Consider the following 18,016-nt stretch of genomic DNA (forward strand, 5'->3'; position numbering starts at 1 on the left):
CCAGTGGTTATGCCTGAGCAAATCCAAGTTCTGGCTGAACTGACTTTTCTACCGAAAAGGGACTGGCAAGACCGTGGCTACAATGGTCTTGTGGTTATTCGAGTCTCACTTCTAAAGAAAATGTTAGGTTCACAAAGGCCTGGGTGGATGAACTGGAGAGCCACCGAAGTTCTTACTCTGGACATGGGGTAGTTTGCTCTCCTTGATACCCCTTGCTACAGCCCCTCTGCCCTGTGTGCACCCTGCACCCCTTCTCTTCCATGCTTCAGAGTTGGGCCTGAAGGATGAACTCAAACAGAGGAATGGTGAGTCCTTGACTTCATCTGTTACTTCTCCATGATGAGTAGTGTCAAGTCGACAAAATGTAGAAAACACCCAAAAGAGGGGCCTCTTGACATGCCTATGGGGAATTAACTTGCTTGGGCTGAGGTGGAAACACCCATGTGTTTTGGGTGGCACTATTCCCTGGATGGAATACTGGATTGTGTAAGCAGAGAGCTGGGCAGCAGCATGCCTTCACGTCTCTTTTTTTCCTGATGGTGGATGCTCAGTGAGCAGCTGCTTCCAGCTACGATTGCCTTGACTTCCCCAGTGATAGACGATTCCCTGAACTGTGAGCCAGAATAAAACCTTTCTCCTTTAAGTTGCTTTTGTCAAGGTATTTTTATCATAGTTGAAAATAAACTGATATAATCTCCCTTTCCTTTAACCAAGAAGGCTACAGTGTTAAAGCAGTTACTTGCCCAGGCTTGCAGAAAGAACTTCCACAAATGTAGGGGCTAAGTGGACTGACCTGGCTGGAGCTTGCAGGGGTTGGGGGATGGGGTGGGTGGGCAGAAGATCCAGGAGTTGACACCATGCCAATCTATGGACTGCGCTCTCAGGGGCATCCCTGCCCTGTCTCTAACTCTAGATGATCTCATGAATTCTCACCCTCTTCATTTAAGTCCTCCAATCAGAATTGCTTCCCACCTACCAGACATTAACCTGTACCTGGAGCCCCTAACCCCAGGCAAGCTGACACACATATTCATTCTCTCTCTCTCTCTCTCTCTCTCTCTCTCTCTCTCTCTCTCTCTCTCTCCCTCCCTCCCTCCCTCCCTCCCTCCCTCTCTCTTTCTCTCTGCCTCAGCATGGCATCCCTGCTTGAATTTTACTCCTCTCAGAGGAGCACTGCTCCTCCCAATGTTGGGAGAGGGAGCATACTCTGGACTCTAGTTCTGAGATTTGTGACAAGCCAGAGATTTCTTCTCTAGCAGAGCCCTGGAGGGAACCTCAGATATCCTTGTTCTCAAACCTCAAGTCCAAGAGAAAAAGCTTGTTTTTAAAGAGGTTTTTTTTCTTTCTTTCTGTATAGCCCTGGCTGTCCAGGAATTCACCCTTTACACTAGACTGGCCTAGAACTCAGAGATCTACTTGCCTCTGCCTCCAGAGTGCTGGGGATTAAAGGTGCCACCATGTCAGGCAAAAAACAAAAACAAAAAACTGAGTCTTGACACTGGGCAGCTAGACCCTCAAGGCCAACTTCTGTAAGGATTTTTCCTCCATAGCTAGGCTCCAGCTCAGGGAGCCAGCTTGGGAATAGGAGTATGTGGGTATCAGTTACCCAATGGGAGCAGCAGTCACAGGGACAGCACCAGTGTTAGATCTGTGTAACAGGAAGGAGAACATTTGTAGGGGACTCAACTATTCTGACATGGACTCAAGTGTTGTACCCAGTTGCTCTGTGCCACTGGGCAGCAGAGAGTCGTTTTTTTAGTGCCCTAGGCTGTATTTCCCCTTACCAACATGAGCTGGAGCTAACCTGGGCACTCTTTCCAGATGATCAGTGCCACTGCCTGACTCAGTTTGGCATTTGATGCTCTGGGTTGGTTACTGATCCCTACTACCATTTCCCATTCAATTGGCTCTACTCTCAGCCTTCCCCGCGGGCTTCATACTGTCCTCAGTTCAAAGCCCAAACTCTGATTCCGACTGAAGCAGTCACACTTCCATCTTCCTGATCTCACCATACACCCAGACTCTGTTCCTTCTTCCTGGACATTCTGCCTCCATCAAAGACAATGACCCTTCTCCTCCACTCCCATCCCCATCCCACCATTCCCCACAGCATCTGGGCTTTGTGCATTTGCCCTTAGGGAAACCTCTCACACTGCCTCCTCCATGAAGGCTTCTTTGATTTTTCTGCTCTGGTTGTCTACTTTGGCATTAATGACAATTCACTCCCCAAACCTTCAGTACCCATTCCTACGACATCAGAGACTCCACAGAGGCACACACAGGGCAGCACACCCCAATGGCCTCCTACAGTTTTCATGGAATAGAGACCACTGGGCCCAGCTCTTCCTCAAGCTGGCATTTTTGGATTATTAGGCCAGGTTCAAGCCCTCTCTTCATGCCTATGGCATTTCTCACACCAACTAGCCACTGGATTTATCTCTGAACTTCCAGAACACATGGATGGGGGTTCAGCACCTTCTTTAGCACCTGTGATTTTTCCCAGCCATTTGGCTCTACTCAGCATCCCTTATGACTGTGTAAATACACTTTATTTTCCATCTTTTCTGCCTTGGAGACATGGAGTGTGAACAGGCAGTGTGCAAAATGGTGGTGGGCAGTGTGGAGGGGCACATGAGAGGGCCTCCTCAGGGGTACCCTGCCCCAGCCCCCAGGCTTTTTTTAATACTTGAAGAGTGGGCCACCAGGAATAGAGACTGAGCTGGGGACCCCACCCAGGAAGCACCCAGGGAATGCTGTGGGCACCATTCTACCTGAGGCTCTAGGAGCACTGAAAGGGGGTCAGCCCCTAGGGGTCCCAAGATGCAGGGGGTGAAGGATAAAGGAGCCTGGGGAGTATTGATGGACTTTGGCACCATTCTCAACTCTGACTGGGCAGAGACCATGGGAACACTTCGAAGAGATAAGGGGAGGTAACTGACTGGGAAACTCTAGCCAGAATAATAAGTCCACAGGAATAAGTGGACCGAGGCTGAGAACTCCCAAGGAGGGGGTTCTCTTCTACAGCCGGCCAACACGTGTGATAGATATTAGCACTCCCCAGAGGAAGATGGGTGCTCTAGGGGAAGGGTCTCTTCTCTGCAGCTTCTATAGCCCTAGAGAGTGGGGAGACACTGACCACTCACACCCCAGGGGGTCCTGCAGACAGGATGGGGGTGGGGGGCTTTGGTTTCTGCTGCAGGGGCCATGATGCCTGCACCAGGCAGAAAAGTCCAGCCTGGCCATCTGTCCCCAGTGGCAAGGGGCTGGCTGTTCAATATCACTGTGTCCAGAGAACCTGTCCTGGGGTGCTAAGATCCAGTCCAAGTTGTCCCTCCTTCCTCAGACCTACTGCAGTTCCTGGGCCCCACCCAGCAGGGCCACCCTTGTCCCAACGGGAAGCTGACTGGAAGGAAGCTTCCTGCTCATTAGCAAGTCCTGGGACCTCTTCACTTTGGGCCCTTGTCCATGTTAGGAGAGCAACACCCTCCAGGTAACTGGCCCATGCACCCCTTGAGCTCAAGAGGGCTTGGATGATATGGTCTAGAACGGGTAAACACTGCTATGTAGGCCAGGCCTGCCAGTAGGCCCTGCCGTCTGTGCTGCCTCCTCCGCCTGGCCCTCAGTTGGCGGAGTTAGAGGCACAGAATTCCTTAGTACTGTGGAGCTGCCAGGTCACGGACTGCCGCTCTCTCCTCTCAGCGATGAGGGCCTCCAGGCTCCCAGGGAGTGGCCCCCAGCTTCAGTTGTCCAGCCCCTGGTTGCTATAAGGCGTGGCTAGCTCATCTGCATCGCTGTCTGAGCTACCTTCGCTGTCCTTGGCTGGCCGTTCCAGACTTCTGAAGAAGCGCGCGTCCCGGGGAGAGAGAGGGTAGAGTGGGTCCTGCAGGGCGGCGCCCACGCCCACACCCACACCAAGCAGCTCTTCATCAGAAGATGGTAGCGAATCCTCATCCAGGTGCCGCGTTAAGCTCAGCCCATCGAAAGCCAGCGGGTCCTCGAATGTTGGTGGGCCTTTCAGCAACCGCACCTGGGGTGCGTGGGGGGAGGGAGGGGGCACCCGCGCGTTGGAGACGTAGATCGACGTATCCACAGAGAAGCCCGGCCATCAGGCGCCTTCCTCCCTTACTCTCCTAGCTTCATGCTTTATCTGGGTCCCCGTACCAGCGTTTGGCCTGTGGCCAGTACCCCTTGCTCTCACCTCAGTCTTCAGCTCTTCAATCTGGTCCTTCAGCTCCCGGATGTACTGCGATGAATCCGAGTGGTTCAACTGGCCCTGGATGCGGCCCTCCTCCCTCTGCCGGGAGGGCCGGGGTACTGTCGGTCAGAGCATGGCCAGCCCCGGGGGTTCACCCTCCTCCCAGTTCCTGGGGCTCACCTGGATCTCCAGCTCTGCGATGCGCTGTCTCATCTCTGCCACTGCAGCCATGCTGTCTGCCTCCCGAAGGCGCACAGCCATCACCTCCTCCTTACTCTGAAGGGAAGGGGGGTGGGGGGGAGACAGAGAGCAGATCAAGGAGGTGGCAAGGTCTCAGATAGGGTCGTGGGGTCCGGGCAGGGGCTGCACCTTGCACTCGGCCTCTGCCTGCTTGCGGCGGCTTTCGCTGAGCTGAGTCTGGAGTCCCTTGTTCTGTGCCGCCAGGTACTGCAACTTCTCCTGCAGTGCCGCGCGTTCCGCCTCCACACGGTTCAGCAGGTTGCGGTGGATGTTGTCCTGGAAAGTACAGCAGCAAGAGGAGGGTGGTCATGGTATGGCCTAGGGGTCCGCCGCGGTGTACCTGTGTAGGCCTGGCCTACCTGCGTCTCCAGTTCCACCACGCGCTGCCGCCATTCGCGGCCATCGGCCAGGGCCTGTGCCTCGCGCAAACGCACAGTCATGAGCTCATCCTGTAACTCGCCCAGGACCAGCTTCCGCGGAGACTCCTTCCAGCGGCCACCGCGGGAAAGATGGGCCTAGAAGGCAGGGTGGAAGGCTTCTAGAGGCCTGGGTTGGTCTCCCGTGAGTCCCGAAGTACGGTCCACCAGCTGTTCCAGGCATACCCTGCTGGAGACACCCCACAACCTGGCCCTCACCTGCCAGGTGTCTGAGAGCTCCTGCAGCTGCAGCTTTAGCTCCCGCGCGGAAGCTACGGCCTCTCCCTCCCGCACCTTGAGCGCCTTGAGTTCCTCCTGCAGCCTGGCTACATTGTTCTCATCTGGCAGTGAGCTGTTTCTCTGCGGGAAGACAGGAAGTAAGGAATCCAGAAAGCGCCGAATCTCCAAGTCTAAACTGCTGGACCCATACCTCTGGCCTTCCTTCCTCTCTCTGCTTTCCCGATTGAGTGAAGGGAGAACGACACCCTAGACTACAGCATACCCAAGGGAACAGAGACAGGAGAAGACCCTCATGTGTAGCAGGGTTCATTATCTACAAAATGGGTCCCAGGTCTGTCTTTGGGAAACCCCTTTGAACTGAGGCCTCCTTTAATAAAAATCACTGAAATTACACAATGCACTCTGAGGTAGCCAGGGTGAAGGCAGGTCTTCTCACAATTCCAAGATCCAAGTCTTTCGGGACCTATGACCAGACCTGAGAACTGCATTACCAGTTCCAGCGGGGGCTGGAAGGCAAGTGGCAACACCCTGTACTCTCCCCAGGAAACCCTTCTTTCCAGAAACAGACAGTACTGGAACCAACCTATATTCTGTCCTGGTGTGGAGACGGCCCAGTGATTGGGGTGTGGGGTGCTCATGCATGAGCTTCCTGGTATGTAACTTGGTAGGCCTAGTCCTTACTGACCCTTGTTTAGGTCTGGGTAGGGATGGTTCTCAACTTCAAAGGCTTTGTGTTGGCTCCCTGAGAGATTTGTTTTTTGTTTGTTTTAGGAGATGATCTCAGGTAACTCAGACTGAAAGCAGACTTGTGATATAAACAAGGATGGTCTTGAATGACTGACCGATCTTCCTTCTTCCACTTTCCCTGGAATTACAGGGATTCCCACCTGCACTGGGATTGCATGTATGCTTTAGGGATAGACTCTGGGACTTCATGTACGCTAGGTAAGCATTCTACCATCTCAGGCACATCCTCAGCCTGAATTGAGTCAATGCACAGAGCAGCTGGGGAGGCACTCAGGAAGTCTGGTTTCCCCTCCAGGGCTACAGGTGGGAATGTGTAGTCTTTAGTTTGCCTCTGGAGGGTATCATGGGAGAGAAGAGGGGGTAAACAGTTAACTGGCTTGGGTCTTCCCCTGTCAACCTTTCCTTCCCTCTATCCTGGAACCTCAGCCCTAGGAGACATGCACAGTGCAGTGGTATAACAGGCAGCGTATGAAGTTGCCACACTGTGCTTTGAGAGCGAGACTCGGGGCAGGGCGGTGATGCTGTGTATATGAGCCCTCACAGTTCAAGGGTGTGGGGAGCTTTGTGGGTGAGGCTCCGACTTCTATAGCCCTAGATCCCTGTGTGGAGACTGCGGTGGTGGAGGGGGAGACGATGCCTAGGTGGCAGTGGGCTCTAAAGCAGCATGGAGAGGTCTCCTCTTCTATAGGAACTGACTGACATGCAGGTGGGGCAATTGCCTTGGCTGCCTTTCCTCTCTCTGTCTCTGACTGTCTCTGTCTCTCCTTAAAGAGGCCAGAGGATGATGTCAGGCATCCTACTCAGTCACTTTACCTTGTCACCTTTAGCTAGGGTCTCTCACTGAACCTGGAGCTAAGCTAAAGACCATCAAGCTGGAGAGCATCCCATATCTCCACCATAGTGCTGGGATCACAGGTGCAGTGGCCACGCCTGGTTTCTACATCTTCTAAAGCTCACTCAAGACCCTTGTCTTCTTCCCCAGCACACCTTTTCCATGTCCAGAACTTTGTCCTGCATTTCTCGAAGGGCTCCCAGAGTCTCTGTCTCTCGTAACCGTGACTGTTCCAGTTCTGTCTCCAGGTGGGCTACAAAGTCCTCTGTGAGGCGCGGGTTTTCCTGGAGACAAAGAACTGCATTGGTTCCTGGTGGTGACTGCTACATGGTAGATAGCCTTTATGCTAGTGGGCCTGGGCTGGAAGAGGGTCCCAGTACAACTGGCATCCAGGGTTGAACTCATGCTAAGTTTGTGGCACTAGGAGGCAATCAAATTGGCTTGACTTCTTTCCAGGGAAAGCTACAAAGAGGGAACGTTGGGAATGGGACTTTCCATGACTTCAGGGTCCCTTCTGAAAGCCTCCAAGACCCAGATTCAGGACCATGGGCTGGGGGTGGGGCATGTGCTCCTGCAGTCTGGCCAGATTGGAGTGGAGCTGGCTGTGAGGGCCATCAAATTCACACTAGCCTCTGGGCACCCTCACCCACCTTACATATCTAAGCCCTGAGGGCAGGCAGGTAAGTGTGGCACATAGGCTTGTAGGAGGTGTGGTCCTGCCAGTCAACCCCATTCAACCGCCTGGTACCTGCTGTTCTTGCAACTGCCGAATGGTACTCTGTGCTTTCTGAAGGTCTTCTGCAGTTGAGCTACATTGTTGTCTCACTACTGCCAACTCCCGTTTGATGACGTAGTTCTCCTCAGCCTCCTGTGCCCGTGTCACCTGCCCCTGAGCACAGTGAGGATGGGGTGGGAAGGATACCATGACCATGTGCTTTGGTCCCAGGCCTGGCTGCTAGGAGGCTCAGAGAGGATGAGAGAGGGTTAAAGTGAGACAGGCATGGCCTTTAGTGCTCAGAGCCTGGGATGGGGCTCCCCATCCCCAATCCGGGTTGTTTGCCTCTGTCCCGAGTGAAGAAAAAGATTGTTATATAAAGCAAAGCCTTGTAAGAGGTGTAATCCACCTCTACAACTCTCCCACATCCTCCTTTCCATCCAACTTGATATTCCCTGTTCCCCATTCCAGGCTCAGAGCCACTGGGTGCTGTGCAGAAGCTTCTAGAAAAGCCATCCAAGAATGAAGCAGCAGCAGAAGCAGGCGAGTGAGAGATGGTGACGGGGTGACAGCAGAAGCAGAGGAGTCAGAACAGTTGTGTGTGTGCCTACATGCATGCATGCATGCCTGTGTGTGAGCACGTTAGTGTAAGCTTAGCACAACAAATGTGTCAGGACCTAAAACGGAATGCTCTAAGGGTCCCGAGTCCTAGTGGGGTAGCATCTTTTCCTCCTTGGTAAAGGAAGCCTGCTGTCTATGCTGAGGGTAAGCCTTCTCCTAAACTCACTCCCACAAATGCCTCCCATCCTGGTGTTTGTCTCCAGCTCACATGCCCCCTCCCTCAAGGCATTGTTCTCCCTGGAAGCTGCCCCCTCCATGCAAATTGCTCTTGCCCCCAGAATGGCAGTGGCCAGGAAAGAGGTGGTTACTGGCTGTCTTGTGCAGGGACCCGGGAAGGGCCTGGGATGGACAGTGCAGAGGTATATGGAAAAGCTACAGTACCTGGATTAACCTATCAGCCAAGGCCGCGCTCTCCTACCAGGCGAAGGGGGTTCCCAGCAACGGGGGAAGGAGGCAGAGCAGAAGGCAGGGGACAGGAGAAGGGGAGAGACAGACAAGAACCACTTGTCACTAACGCAGTGGGCTATCTCTAGAAGCAGGGGATAGGAAAGTGAAGACCAGAGAACCAGTGGAAGAGGGCCCAGAGAAAGACCAAAGCCAGAGCCAACTCTGTCCTGGAGGGGGGGTTCATGTGAGTGGGGAGGTTGGGGTGCACTGGGCTGAGAAAACTCAGCAGCAGGATGTCTCTTCACTGTGTGAGAGGAGGAGATCCCAGAGAGGGCTGGGACAGGGGATGCATTTTAATCTTGAGAGAAAACAAGAATTGAGGTTTTGGTGTGGTAATAACATCCTGTCCATGACCTATGGCTTCCTTGTGGTCAGCAAACAGTCAAATAAGAAACACTAAAGAACAGGAAGTAGGGCCCAGAGTCATGCTAAGTTACCCAAACCACCCCATAGGCAACCTAGTAGGGTCCCAGGCCAAGTCCATGCCTCTCTACCTCAAGCGAGGAGCCCCCCCCCCCCCACTCTGTCTGTCTTCCTTCCTTTCTAGGATGAAACTTACAAATTACAGGTTGGGATTCCTTGTGGCCCAGTGATGGAACTGGTTCTCCCACCCATGCAGTTTGTGATTGCCATCCACTGAGTTGTAATTTAGCTGTAACCCTAGGGGCTAAGTTGAGATCCAGAGTGGGATGAAGTCTTCTGAGAACCCCTAATAACAGGGCAGCCCAAATCTCAGTGGGGTTAGGGGAGACTGAGGGAAAGGCCACTCATATATTTTGTTGAGACAGGGTCTCATGTAGCTGAGGCTAGCTGGCCTCAAATTCTTAATCCTCTTGTCTCCACTTCCTATATGCTGACTGCTGAGATTACAAGAGCACAACCACTGGGCCTGCCCTACCTATGCTTCTCAAGCCAGCTAGATTGGGCAGAGAAATGGCCCCAGCCTTAATAGCTGACGGGCATTTTGAGGCAGAGAGATTTGGAACCCAACAGCTGGTACCCACACCCCTCACCTTCTCTAGGGTCTCAATCCGCTGTTTGAGCAGCCGGTTCTCTGTTCGAAGCCTCTGTAGAAGAAGAAGAGGAGCACTTCAGAGCCTCCCACACACTTACAGGCACTTAATCTCCACTCACCAACCACAGAGGTCAAAGAAGGTCCCTGAGGAATCTTATATTCTGGGCTAGAAATTTCAGAAAATGAGGCACATTACTGTCTAGATGGTTTATTAAAAAATACCGAGGATCTATAAGATGGCTCATTGGACAAAGGTGCTTGCTGTCAAGCCCGACTCCCTGAGTTAGATGTCCAGGACGCATGTGGTAGAAGGAGAGAACTAATTCCTACAAGTTGTCCTCTGACATTCCATATGCATGTTATTCCACATACATACACAAAATAAAACATATCTTAAAAGTTAAAATAAAACTGTTTAGTGCTAGGACCGTGGCTCAGTTGGTAGAGTGCTTTTGTAGCACACACACAAAAGCCCTTACTCTGCAAAGCCTAGCTTGGTGGCACATGCCCATAAAGCACTTGGGAGGCAGAGGCAGGATCATACGTTCAAGGTCATCCTTAGCTATTGGATTGGAGGCCAGCCTGTTCTATATGAGATTCTGTCTCAAAATGATTTTATTTTACTTTCATTTGAATTACAGGGTTTCTCTGTGTAGCCCTGGCTGTCCTGGAACTCACTCTATAGACCAAGTTGGCCTTAAACTCAGAGGTCATCCTGCCTCTGCTGTAGGAGTGGTTCTGGTGCTAAGTTCCTGTTCCCCAATTGGTTATTGATCTGTCAGTGAAGGTGCCATGGGGCAATTGCAGGGTGGAAGGATAGGCAGGACTTCTGGGGAAGCAGGCACGCTGGCAGATGCAGGACAGAGCAGGAGAATTCACCCTGGTTTACAGAAAAATAAAAAGAGCCAACCAGCCATGTGAGATCTTGGGCAGAGTGACCACAGGCTGTTTCTCCAGGTGGTAGGATGCTGAGCAGGGACTAAAGTAACTGAGCAGCTGAAGCTGAGGACAGATTTAGGGTGCTGAGCTGAGAGTGCTGGGGAGGCCACGATAGCCACGGAGGTTAACAATGCCCAGCAGTTGAGCCAAGAAGGCAAGTTGAAATTAAGCAACGTGTGTGTGTGTGTGTGTGTGTGTGTGTATCTGTATTTTTCATCCACAGATTCAATATTCTCTGGGGGTGGGGGGCTGGTATCAAGGTCCATTTCCGGAGCTTAGGCAAGGTAGCAAAAGCTACCTACATGAAACCCTCTGTATCCTGAGTCCTACAATTAAAGGTTTGTGCCACTACCGCCTAGCTCAAAATTATTAAAAACCAAAAACCAAACAACCCACAAAAAAACAACAAAAACAAAAACAAAACCAAGCTGGGTGTGTTGTTGAATGCCTTTAATCCCAGCACTTAGGAAGCAGAGGCAGGTAGACTAAGTTAGACTCTCTGGAACAACCCTCCTCTCAGAACTTAGGTCTCTTGTATTGAACATGTAGGTGGCCTTTGCTTTAATCACAATGTCTCTGAGATAGGATTTCATGCATCCCAGGCTGGCTTAGAACTTGCTGTGTAGCCAAGGACACCGTTGACTCCTTGATGTTGCTGTTTCTACCTCCAGAGAACTGAGATGGCAGGTGTGTGCCATGATGCTATGACTATGCAGTGTGATGCCAAGGCTGGATAGAACTCGGGGCTTCCTGCATACCAGGCAATACCTCTGCCACATTTCTGACCTTTTAGACAGACTGCCTTTATTGTTATTTCCCTGCTCCCTATAGTCTTGTTATATAATACAGTCAGCTTTGAACTTTGATCCTACTGCCTCCTGAGTGGGGGATTACAGAGGTACACCACCCCATGCCTGGCTCGGCCTTCTGTGATGAGGGTAAGTATCTGCGGTTTTAGGTTCCCTCAGGACCCTCTGTGAGGCTGGTGATACATGCAAATGTGTTGTAGGCAGTCTCCTCAGCTTCTTCCTTATGAAGAAATCATTTGTAGTAGTGGACGACCACAAGGCCTACCAGGCTGGAAGGGCTGGTTTTAGTCGTCAACTTGATACAACCTAGGGTCACCTGGGAAGAGAATCTTAATGAAGGATTCTCTACATTGGGTTGGCTCATAGACATGTCTATAGGGGTTTTCTTTTTCTCCTTCCTCCCTCCCTTCCTCCCTCCCTCCCTCCCTCCCTCCTTCCCTCCCTCCCTCCCTTCCTTCCTTCCTTATTTATTTTTCAAAACAGGATTTCTCTGTGTAGCCCTGGCTGTCCTGGACCATGCTTGGTAGAACAGGCTAGACTTGTACTCACAGATATCCACCTACCTCTGCCTCAGGAGTGCTGGGATTAAAGGTGTGTGTTACCACCTCCCAGGTAGGGGAACTTTTTTTTTTTTTGATTGCCTTAATTGATGTGAGAGAAGACAGCCCACCGTTACCCAAGCAGGGAATTCTACACTGCATGAGTGGATAAATGGAACTGAGCACAAGCAAGAGAGTATTCCAGTATGTAAGCATCTTTCTCTTCCTGACTGGATGTGATGTGACCAATGGTCTCAAGCTCTTTCTGCTGTGACCACTTCCTTGGTAGTAATGAACTGTAATCTGGATTGTTAGCCAAAATAAATAATTTCTTGTCTTAAGTTTAAAAAACTTAAAAAAAAACTTTTATTTTAATTTTATGTGCATGGAGTGCACAGAGGCCAGAAGGAGGCCTGAGCTCTCCTGAGAGACAGTTGTGAACAGAAAGTTGTGAACACAGGTCCTCTGGAAGAGCAGCCAGAGCTTTTAATTGCTAGGCCATTTCTCCAGATTTCCTCAGTTTGTCAGAGTATTTTATCACAGCAGCAGAAATGAAACTAGAATACTTCCTATGGGTTATACAAGCCAGCTCCTGGGTTGCTTCTTGGAGAGACATAGTGATAGAAACACCCAGAAAAATACTGGAGTAAATCATGGATGGTCACTGACACATCATGTGTAAGGAAACAGAGTCGAAGAGGAATGTGCCTCAGTTGAGCCTCCTAGTTGGATCAGAACTGTTTAAGGACAAGAAGGATTAGGTCTCTTGACCCTGGACTGTAACCCCTAGACTGCTCTATCCAATCTGAACTCAGCTGCTCACTGTATCCAGCACCACCACCCACAAAGGAACTTGGATGGGCCTAGCTAACAAGTTATATTTTTCCTGATTATTCGAAATGGAAAAAAGGGAGGCAGAGTGAATGAGGGGTATGTAGGGCTCTACACTGCTCATGGTTTCCAAAATATTGGGAGTGGGGGCCTGGGGTTGTAGCTTAGTTCACAGAGTGCTTGCCTAGCATGCTTTCAGCCCTGGTTTCAATCCCCAGTATCACATAAATTGGGCACATGACTCTAATCTCAATATTCACAGGTAGAGGCAAGAGTTGGGAGTTCGAGGTCATTCTTAGCTACAAAGTAGGTTTCAGGTTATTTATCTGGTCAATATGAGACCTTATTTCAAAAAAAATTTTTTTCCAGCTGAGGATGGTGGCACATACCTGTTGTCCCAGCAATGGGGAGTCAGGGGGAGGAAGATAAAAGTTCAAAGCTAGGTTAGTCTACATAGTAAGTTCCAGAGTAGCCAGGGATGCATGGGAAGTTTGTCTAAAACAAAACAAAATAAAATACCTGAACATTCTCAAATAAATAATATTTTTGTATTTAAGTATATTTTTTGTGTTTGTGTGTGCTCATGAGCATAATCACCATGATCCACCTGTGGAAGTCAGTTCTATCTTTCCATCACATGTGTCCTGGGGCTCAAACTTAGGTTATCAGGCTGGTGGCAAGTGTCTTCACCCACTAAGCCAGCTTGCTGACTCTCAAAGTTTCTGTATTTTTTGATGCTTTAGCAACCCAAGGCCTTGCTAGCTTGGGAGAGATAGTTCTTCCCTGAACTAGCTAATTTGTAGACAACAGGTGTATTGTTGTCTTTTCAGCACAAAACCAACAAGTCCAGAACCCAAGTCCTTAACCCTTCCTTTATCTGATGCTTACTAAGTGGACACCACCTTCACTCTAATGACCCAGGGCTGATACAGATACTACGGAGAATCTTGACAGAGTGGAGAATATCACTCAAATTGATTGCTCACACACACCTGCACTGATTTAATTCTTCCTTCTGTAGAAACCATGTCAAAGGTTCTGGACCATCCTCCTCCTCTACCCCAGGCTCCAATCAACTCTCTTTTCTTTCCTGTCTTTTGTGTGTGCTTATTTGTGTGTGATTGTGCAAGCATGTGTATAAAAGCTTGTGCTCTAGTGCACACATACATATGGAGGCCAGAGGTCAGCTTTTATCTATTTTAAAATACTTAGTACCTTTAAAATTATTTGTTATTTATATTTTGAGACAGTGTCTCACTTTCAGTCCTGGTTGACCTGGAACTCACAGAGATTGGCTTGCTTTTGCCTACCAAGAGTTGGTATTAAAGGTGTGTGCCATTATGTCTGGCTCTAGCCTGTTCTTTTCATTGAGACAGGGTCTCATGTAGCCCAGGTTGACCTCTAATTTGCCATATAGCTGAGGAAGATCATGCACTCCTGATCCTCCATAAGTCTACCTCCTCAGTCCTAGGATGACAGACTTGTGCCACAATATCTAGGTTTGTTGGTTTATTTTGTAACAGGATCTCACTATGTAGCCATGACTGGCTGGAACTTGTAATGTGGTCAAGGCTGGCTTTGAAAAGAGATCTGCCTGCCTCAGCCACCTCACAGCTGGGATTAAAAGTATGTGCCACTCTCCCTGATCCATGTTAGTTTTTGAAATGGAGTTTCTCATTAAGCTGAAGCTCACGGGTTGAGTCAGGCTGGCTGGCTAATGAGTTCCATGGACCTACATGCTACCTCTCCCAATCCCAAGTGCTCGGGTTAGAAATACACACTCATTGTGCTGGGCTTTTACTGTGGGGCTCTGAACTTAAGTCTCCATGCTTGAGACACAAGCACTTTACAGAGCCATCTCCTTAGCCTTACCCCTCCCTTTTTAACCTGGAATTTGCCAATTTGGCTAGGCTGGCTTGCCAGTGAACCCCAGGGATCTATCTGTTTGGCTCTATCTCCATGGATGGGATTAAAAGTGCACTACTGCTCCTGGCTCTTTTATGTGGGTGCTAGGGATTGAACTCAGGTCCTCATATTTGCACAGCAAACACTTTATCCACCCAGCCATATCCTTTGTCCTCTTTTTCCTTTGTTCTGTACTGAGGATGGAGCCCATGGCCTTGTTCACACTGGGCAAACACTCACCACTAAGTTACAGCTCCAGCCTCAACAAACACTTCTCTCAAAAACAGTTGTCTATGCACCTGTCAGCTTGCCTTACCTGATGCAAACAAATAAGGGTTTTTTTTTTTTTTTGAGACAAGATTTCTCTGTGTATCCCTGGCTGTCCCAGAACTTGCTCTGTAGACCACGGTGACCTCAAAACTCAGAGATTCGCCTGCCTCTACCTCCAAGTGCTGGGATTAAAGACGTTCATCACCACCTCCCAGCATCAAATCAGGATGTTTTAAAACAGGCTAAAAGTGAAAGACTAAACTGCAGGCACACGTAAGATGCCCTATGAGGAGACATCTGCCTGACTCTTCAAGGCCTCTAGGGAAATCTCTTCTCAGAGATTTCAATCTGGCCAGTGGTCTCAAGGTCTGTGTCATTCTTGTCTATTCCTGGGTCCTCACAGTCACCAGATGAAAGCAGGCTGCTCATCTGCACACAGCAAGAACTACATTTGGTCTAGTACAATACTTAAGCTGCCTTCCTGGTGAGATGTTTCATAAACCCAGGCGAGAAAACATTCTGGAAGCCTCAAGCAGGGCCAAGCACTTCAGCGTGCAGGCACATGCCTCTGCCCTGACTTCCCACAGGAGGTAGGAGCAATGAGCACGCGGCTGACAGTAATAGGAACATTACCGTAAAGCTCCAAGGCTCAGAGAAGTGAAGTCACACAACTGGTCTTCTGTGGGACACCAGTGCTAACCACTTTGACTCATCAACAGGAGAGGAGAAAACCAGGTCTATGTGTAGGTTTGTGTCCCTGCCTGTCCTCCATATTGGGTGGCAGGGCCCTTATTCTTGGCCAGCAGGCTTTGGGAACATGTAGCTAGCTGGTAGGCTAGAGTAGGTGGGTCTGAGCTTTTCTTTCTCCTCTCTTCTACATCCTGGCCCTGGGTTGTACCTGGCAGTACCTGGGCCTCCTTGGAAAGATGTTGAAGGACTCTAGATGCTCAAGAGTGCCTTTATCTGGGAAGCCAGGTCCTTGTCACTTAAGACCAGGTCTCATCTTTGTTTCAATGGATGTTTGTTGGGTGAACAGCTAAAATCACATGAAGTGGGTGAGGAGGCCATTGAGAGGTAAGTTTGGTTTCAGACATTTTGTGCAGTCAAGGAACTCTGATGGGCTAGCAGGCTGGCTAGCAGGACAACCAGAAGACTCAGTGGATGCCATACCCTTAGCCTACATATCCTGCTGGCCTGAGCCTGTCTCCTTAGCTCCCAACCTTGAAGGCACCGCTGTGTCCCCAGCCTTCCGGGTGTTCTCCTGCCCACCAGGAACATACTTCTATCCTAGGCCCTTTACACTGGACTCTTGGACCTAGAGTGTCTCCCCAGGCGCGACTGTCATTTTCTTGTATGACTATATCCGGAGCACTCTGTGGAATCCACACTATTTCAGTGATTTATTGACTGTCGCCCCATGACATGGGGGGTTCGGGGACATGAAGGCAAGGAACTTTGACTGTCTTGTTTACTGTTGTGTGGCCAGCTTTGAGGACATGCCATTTGGGGAATGCGCTCCCACGCGGAGCTGGCAGGTGAAGGAAAGGTCAAGTGAGCGAGGTCATCCGAAGATAGAGGTTGTCTCCCCAGGCCAGCCCGTTCTACCCGTGCGCTAGATAGGACTGCCCTCTAGCGGCCAGCTCTAGATTTTCGAGGGAAAGCCTCAAGGGAGCCCATCTCTGCCCCTCCCCCACGCCTCTGGCACTCACTTTGATCTCGATTTGCTCTTCCATCTCCTTACTCTTCATAGCTGCGTACTCCTTCTCCAGCCTGTGGGGACGGGGCACACGGTCAAAGTCCCGCCTCCCTGGGGTCGAGGAGGGCTTGCTTCCCTTTTGAGTTCTCCATTCCCGGCCACTGACCTCTTCATCTTTTTAGGGTTGTACTTGACCTGGTAAGCCTTGAGGACCAGCTTGTCTGGGCAGCTGTCAAACTGGTGGGGGATCACTCTCTGGAAGTACTGTGGAGACACAGGGAGTCACGGTCACTTGGGCCCTGCCCACCAGGGTCTGCCCGAGCTCTCACTGTCCCCGGCCACTGCTTGAGCCTTCTCTTTGTCTCAGCACTCAGGCTGTCTGTCTTTGGTTACTCAGCCAACATTTGTAGTGCAAATGAATTGACTGAAGGAGAGGGAAGGGGGGGGGGGGGGAAGAAGGGAGGCCTGCTTACCCAGCATGCTCCTGGGGTTGGGCGTGGGGATCAGCTTGGCCTATAAAGGATTTACTACCCACGCCTGACCTGAACCAACAGTGGAAAGAGTAAGAGAGTGTGCCCGAGAACCCAGAGTGGAAGCAGAGAATTGAAGTGTGAGTACTGTATGCCATGAGCCTTCCTTCTTTTCCCTCCCTCTCCCCACCCCCACACTAACACTAACAATAAATAAAATTAAGACAATCAGGCTACAGGACCCTCCTAAAGGCAGGACTGGGATGAATGGGGTCTGAGCATGGGAGAACCCTCCTTAGGAAGTGGGTAGACAAGCCCAGTGGACACAGGTCCTATTCCTCTGCCCAGCTGCCCCAGTCAGGCAGTCTTGGACAATGTATGCCCGTGTTCACAGACACAACTGTGGTCTTTGTGCATTCTTTCCTGAAGCACCAGCTGGAAGATGCTGGGAGGGGTTAGGGGCCTGTGTGATGGGGAAACCATGGTGAGAGGAAAGCTGGCTTCTGATCTAGCAGACTGTGCCAGGGGAAGGCGCAGGCCGGGAAGAGCAGGGTAGGAAGCTACCTCAAGATGCCTGGCTCCTTCCTGTGCCCCCCAGGCTGAGAGCTGGGATGAAATTATACTGAAAACATCCCAAGTCAGCCAGGGGTTACTTTGCAGGCAAGCTTTGGGGACCTGCAACAAGTGGGTAGGAAAGAGTAAGTAGGACCTCCCCAAATCAGCTGAGTGTTAGCCTCCTGTTCTCCTCAGTACTAGGTTGATGGCTCAGGGTTGTATCTGACAGAGCCTGGGGTTCCTCAGGTAGGTCTCAGGGGACAGCAGAAAGGATCAGGAGTGACTTCTGTTGCGAAGCCGGGCCCTCCCTGTCACTTAGAATCTTTTGTCTGTTTTTTGTTTTTGTTTGCTTTTTTTCAAGACTGACTTAAACTCCGAGATCTGCCTGCCTCTATCTCTCAGGTGCTAGAATTAAAGGCATGTGCCACTATTGCCAGGCCTATTACTTAAAATCTTGTACAGCTCATGCTAACCTTGAGCTTGTGATTCACCTGCTGAGTGTTGGGATAGAAGGCATACTAATCTTTTTTTTTT

General features: G+C 50.5%; 1 protein-coding gene across 3 annotated transcripts in view; it reads right to left on the reverse strand.

Annotated features, from left to right (window-relative positions):
- Positions 1–2,527: 2,527 nt before the first annotated feature.
- Positions 2,528–18,016, reverse strand: part of Evi5l (ecotropic viral integration site 5 like) — a 40,248-nt gene continuing 24,759 nt past the window's right edge. The window contains exons 9-20 of one of the 3 annotated variants that reach the window (XM_028785506.1): positions 16,624–16,721; positions 16,471–16,531; positions 9,467–9,520; positions 8,388–8,420; positions 7,419–7,559; positions 6,826–6,954; positions 5,071–5,211; positions 4,795–4,950; positions 4,565–4,711; positions 4,376–4,471; positions 4,199–4,294; positions 2,528–4,027 (exon numbers count right to left, since the gene is read on the reverse strand). In XM_028785506.1, the coding sequence (XP_028641339.1) occupies positions 3,740–4,027; positions 4,199–4,294; positions 4,376–4,471; positions 4,565–4,711; positions 4,795–4,950; positions 5,071–5,211; positions 6,826–6,954; positions 7,419–7,559; positions 8,388–8,420; positions 9,467–9,520; positions 16,471–16,531; positions 16,624–16,721 (1,440 nt within the window). In that variant the 3' untranslated portion in view covers positions 2,528–3,739. Of the gene's footprint in view, positions 4,028–4,198; positions 4,295–4,375; positions 4,472–4,564; positions 4,712–4,794; positions 4,951–5,070; positions 5,212–6,825; positions 6,955–7,418; positions 7,560–8,387; positions 8,421–9,466; positions 9,521–16,137; positions 16,290–16,470; positions 16,532–16,623; positions 16,722–18,016 lie in introns of those variants that run through there. The other 2 variants (XM_028785507.1, XM_028785508.1) reach the window with 2 other exon arrangements.

The sequence above is a fragment of the Grammomys surdaster genome, unplaced genomic scaffold (assembly GCF_004785775.1).
Source record: "Grammomys surdaster isolate TR1022 unplaced genomic scaffold, NIH_TR_1.0 125243, whole genome shotgun sequence".
Taxonomy (NCBI): Eukaryota; Metazoa; Chordata; class Mammalia; order Rodentia; family Muridae; genus Grammomys; species Grammomys surdaster.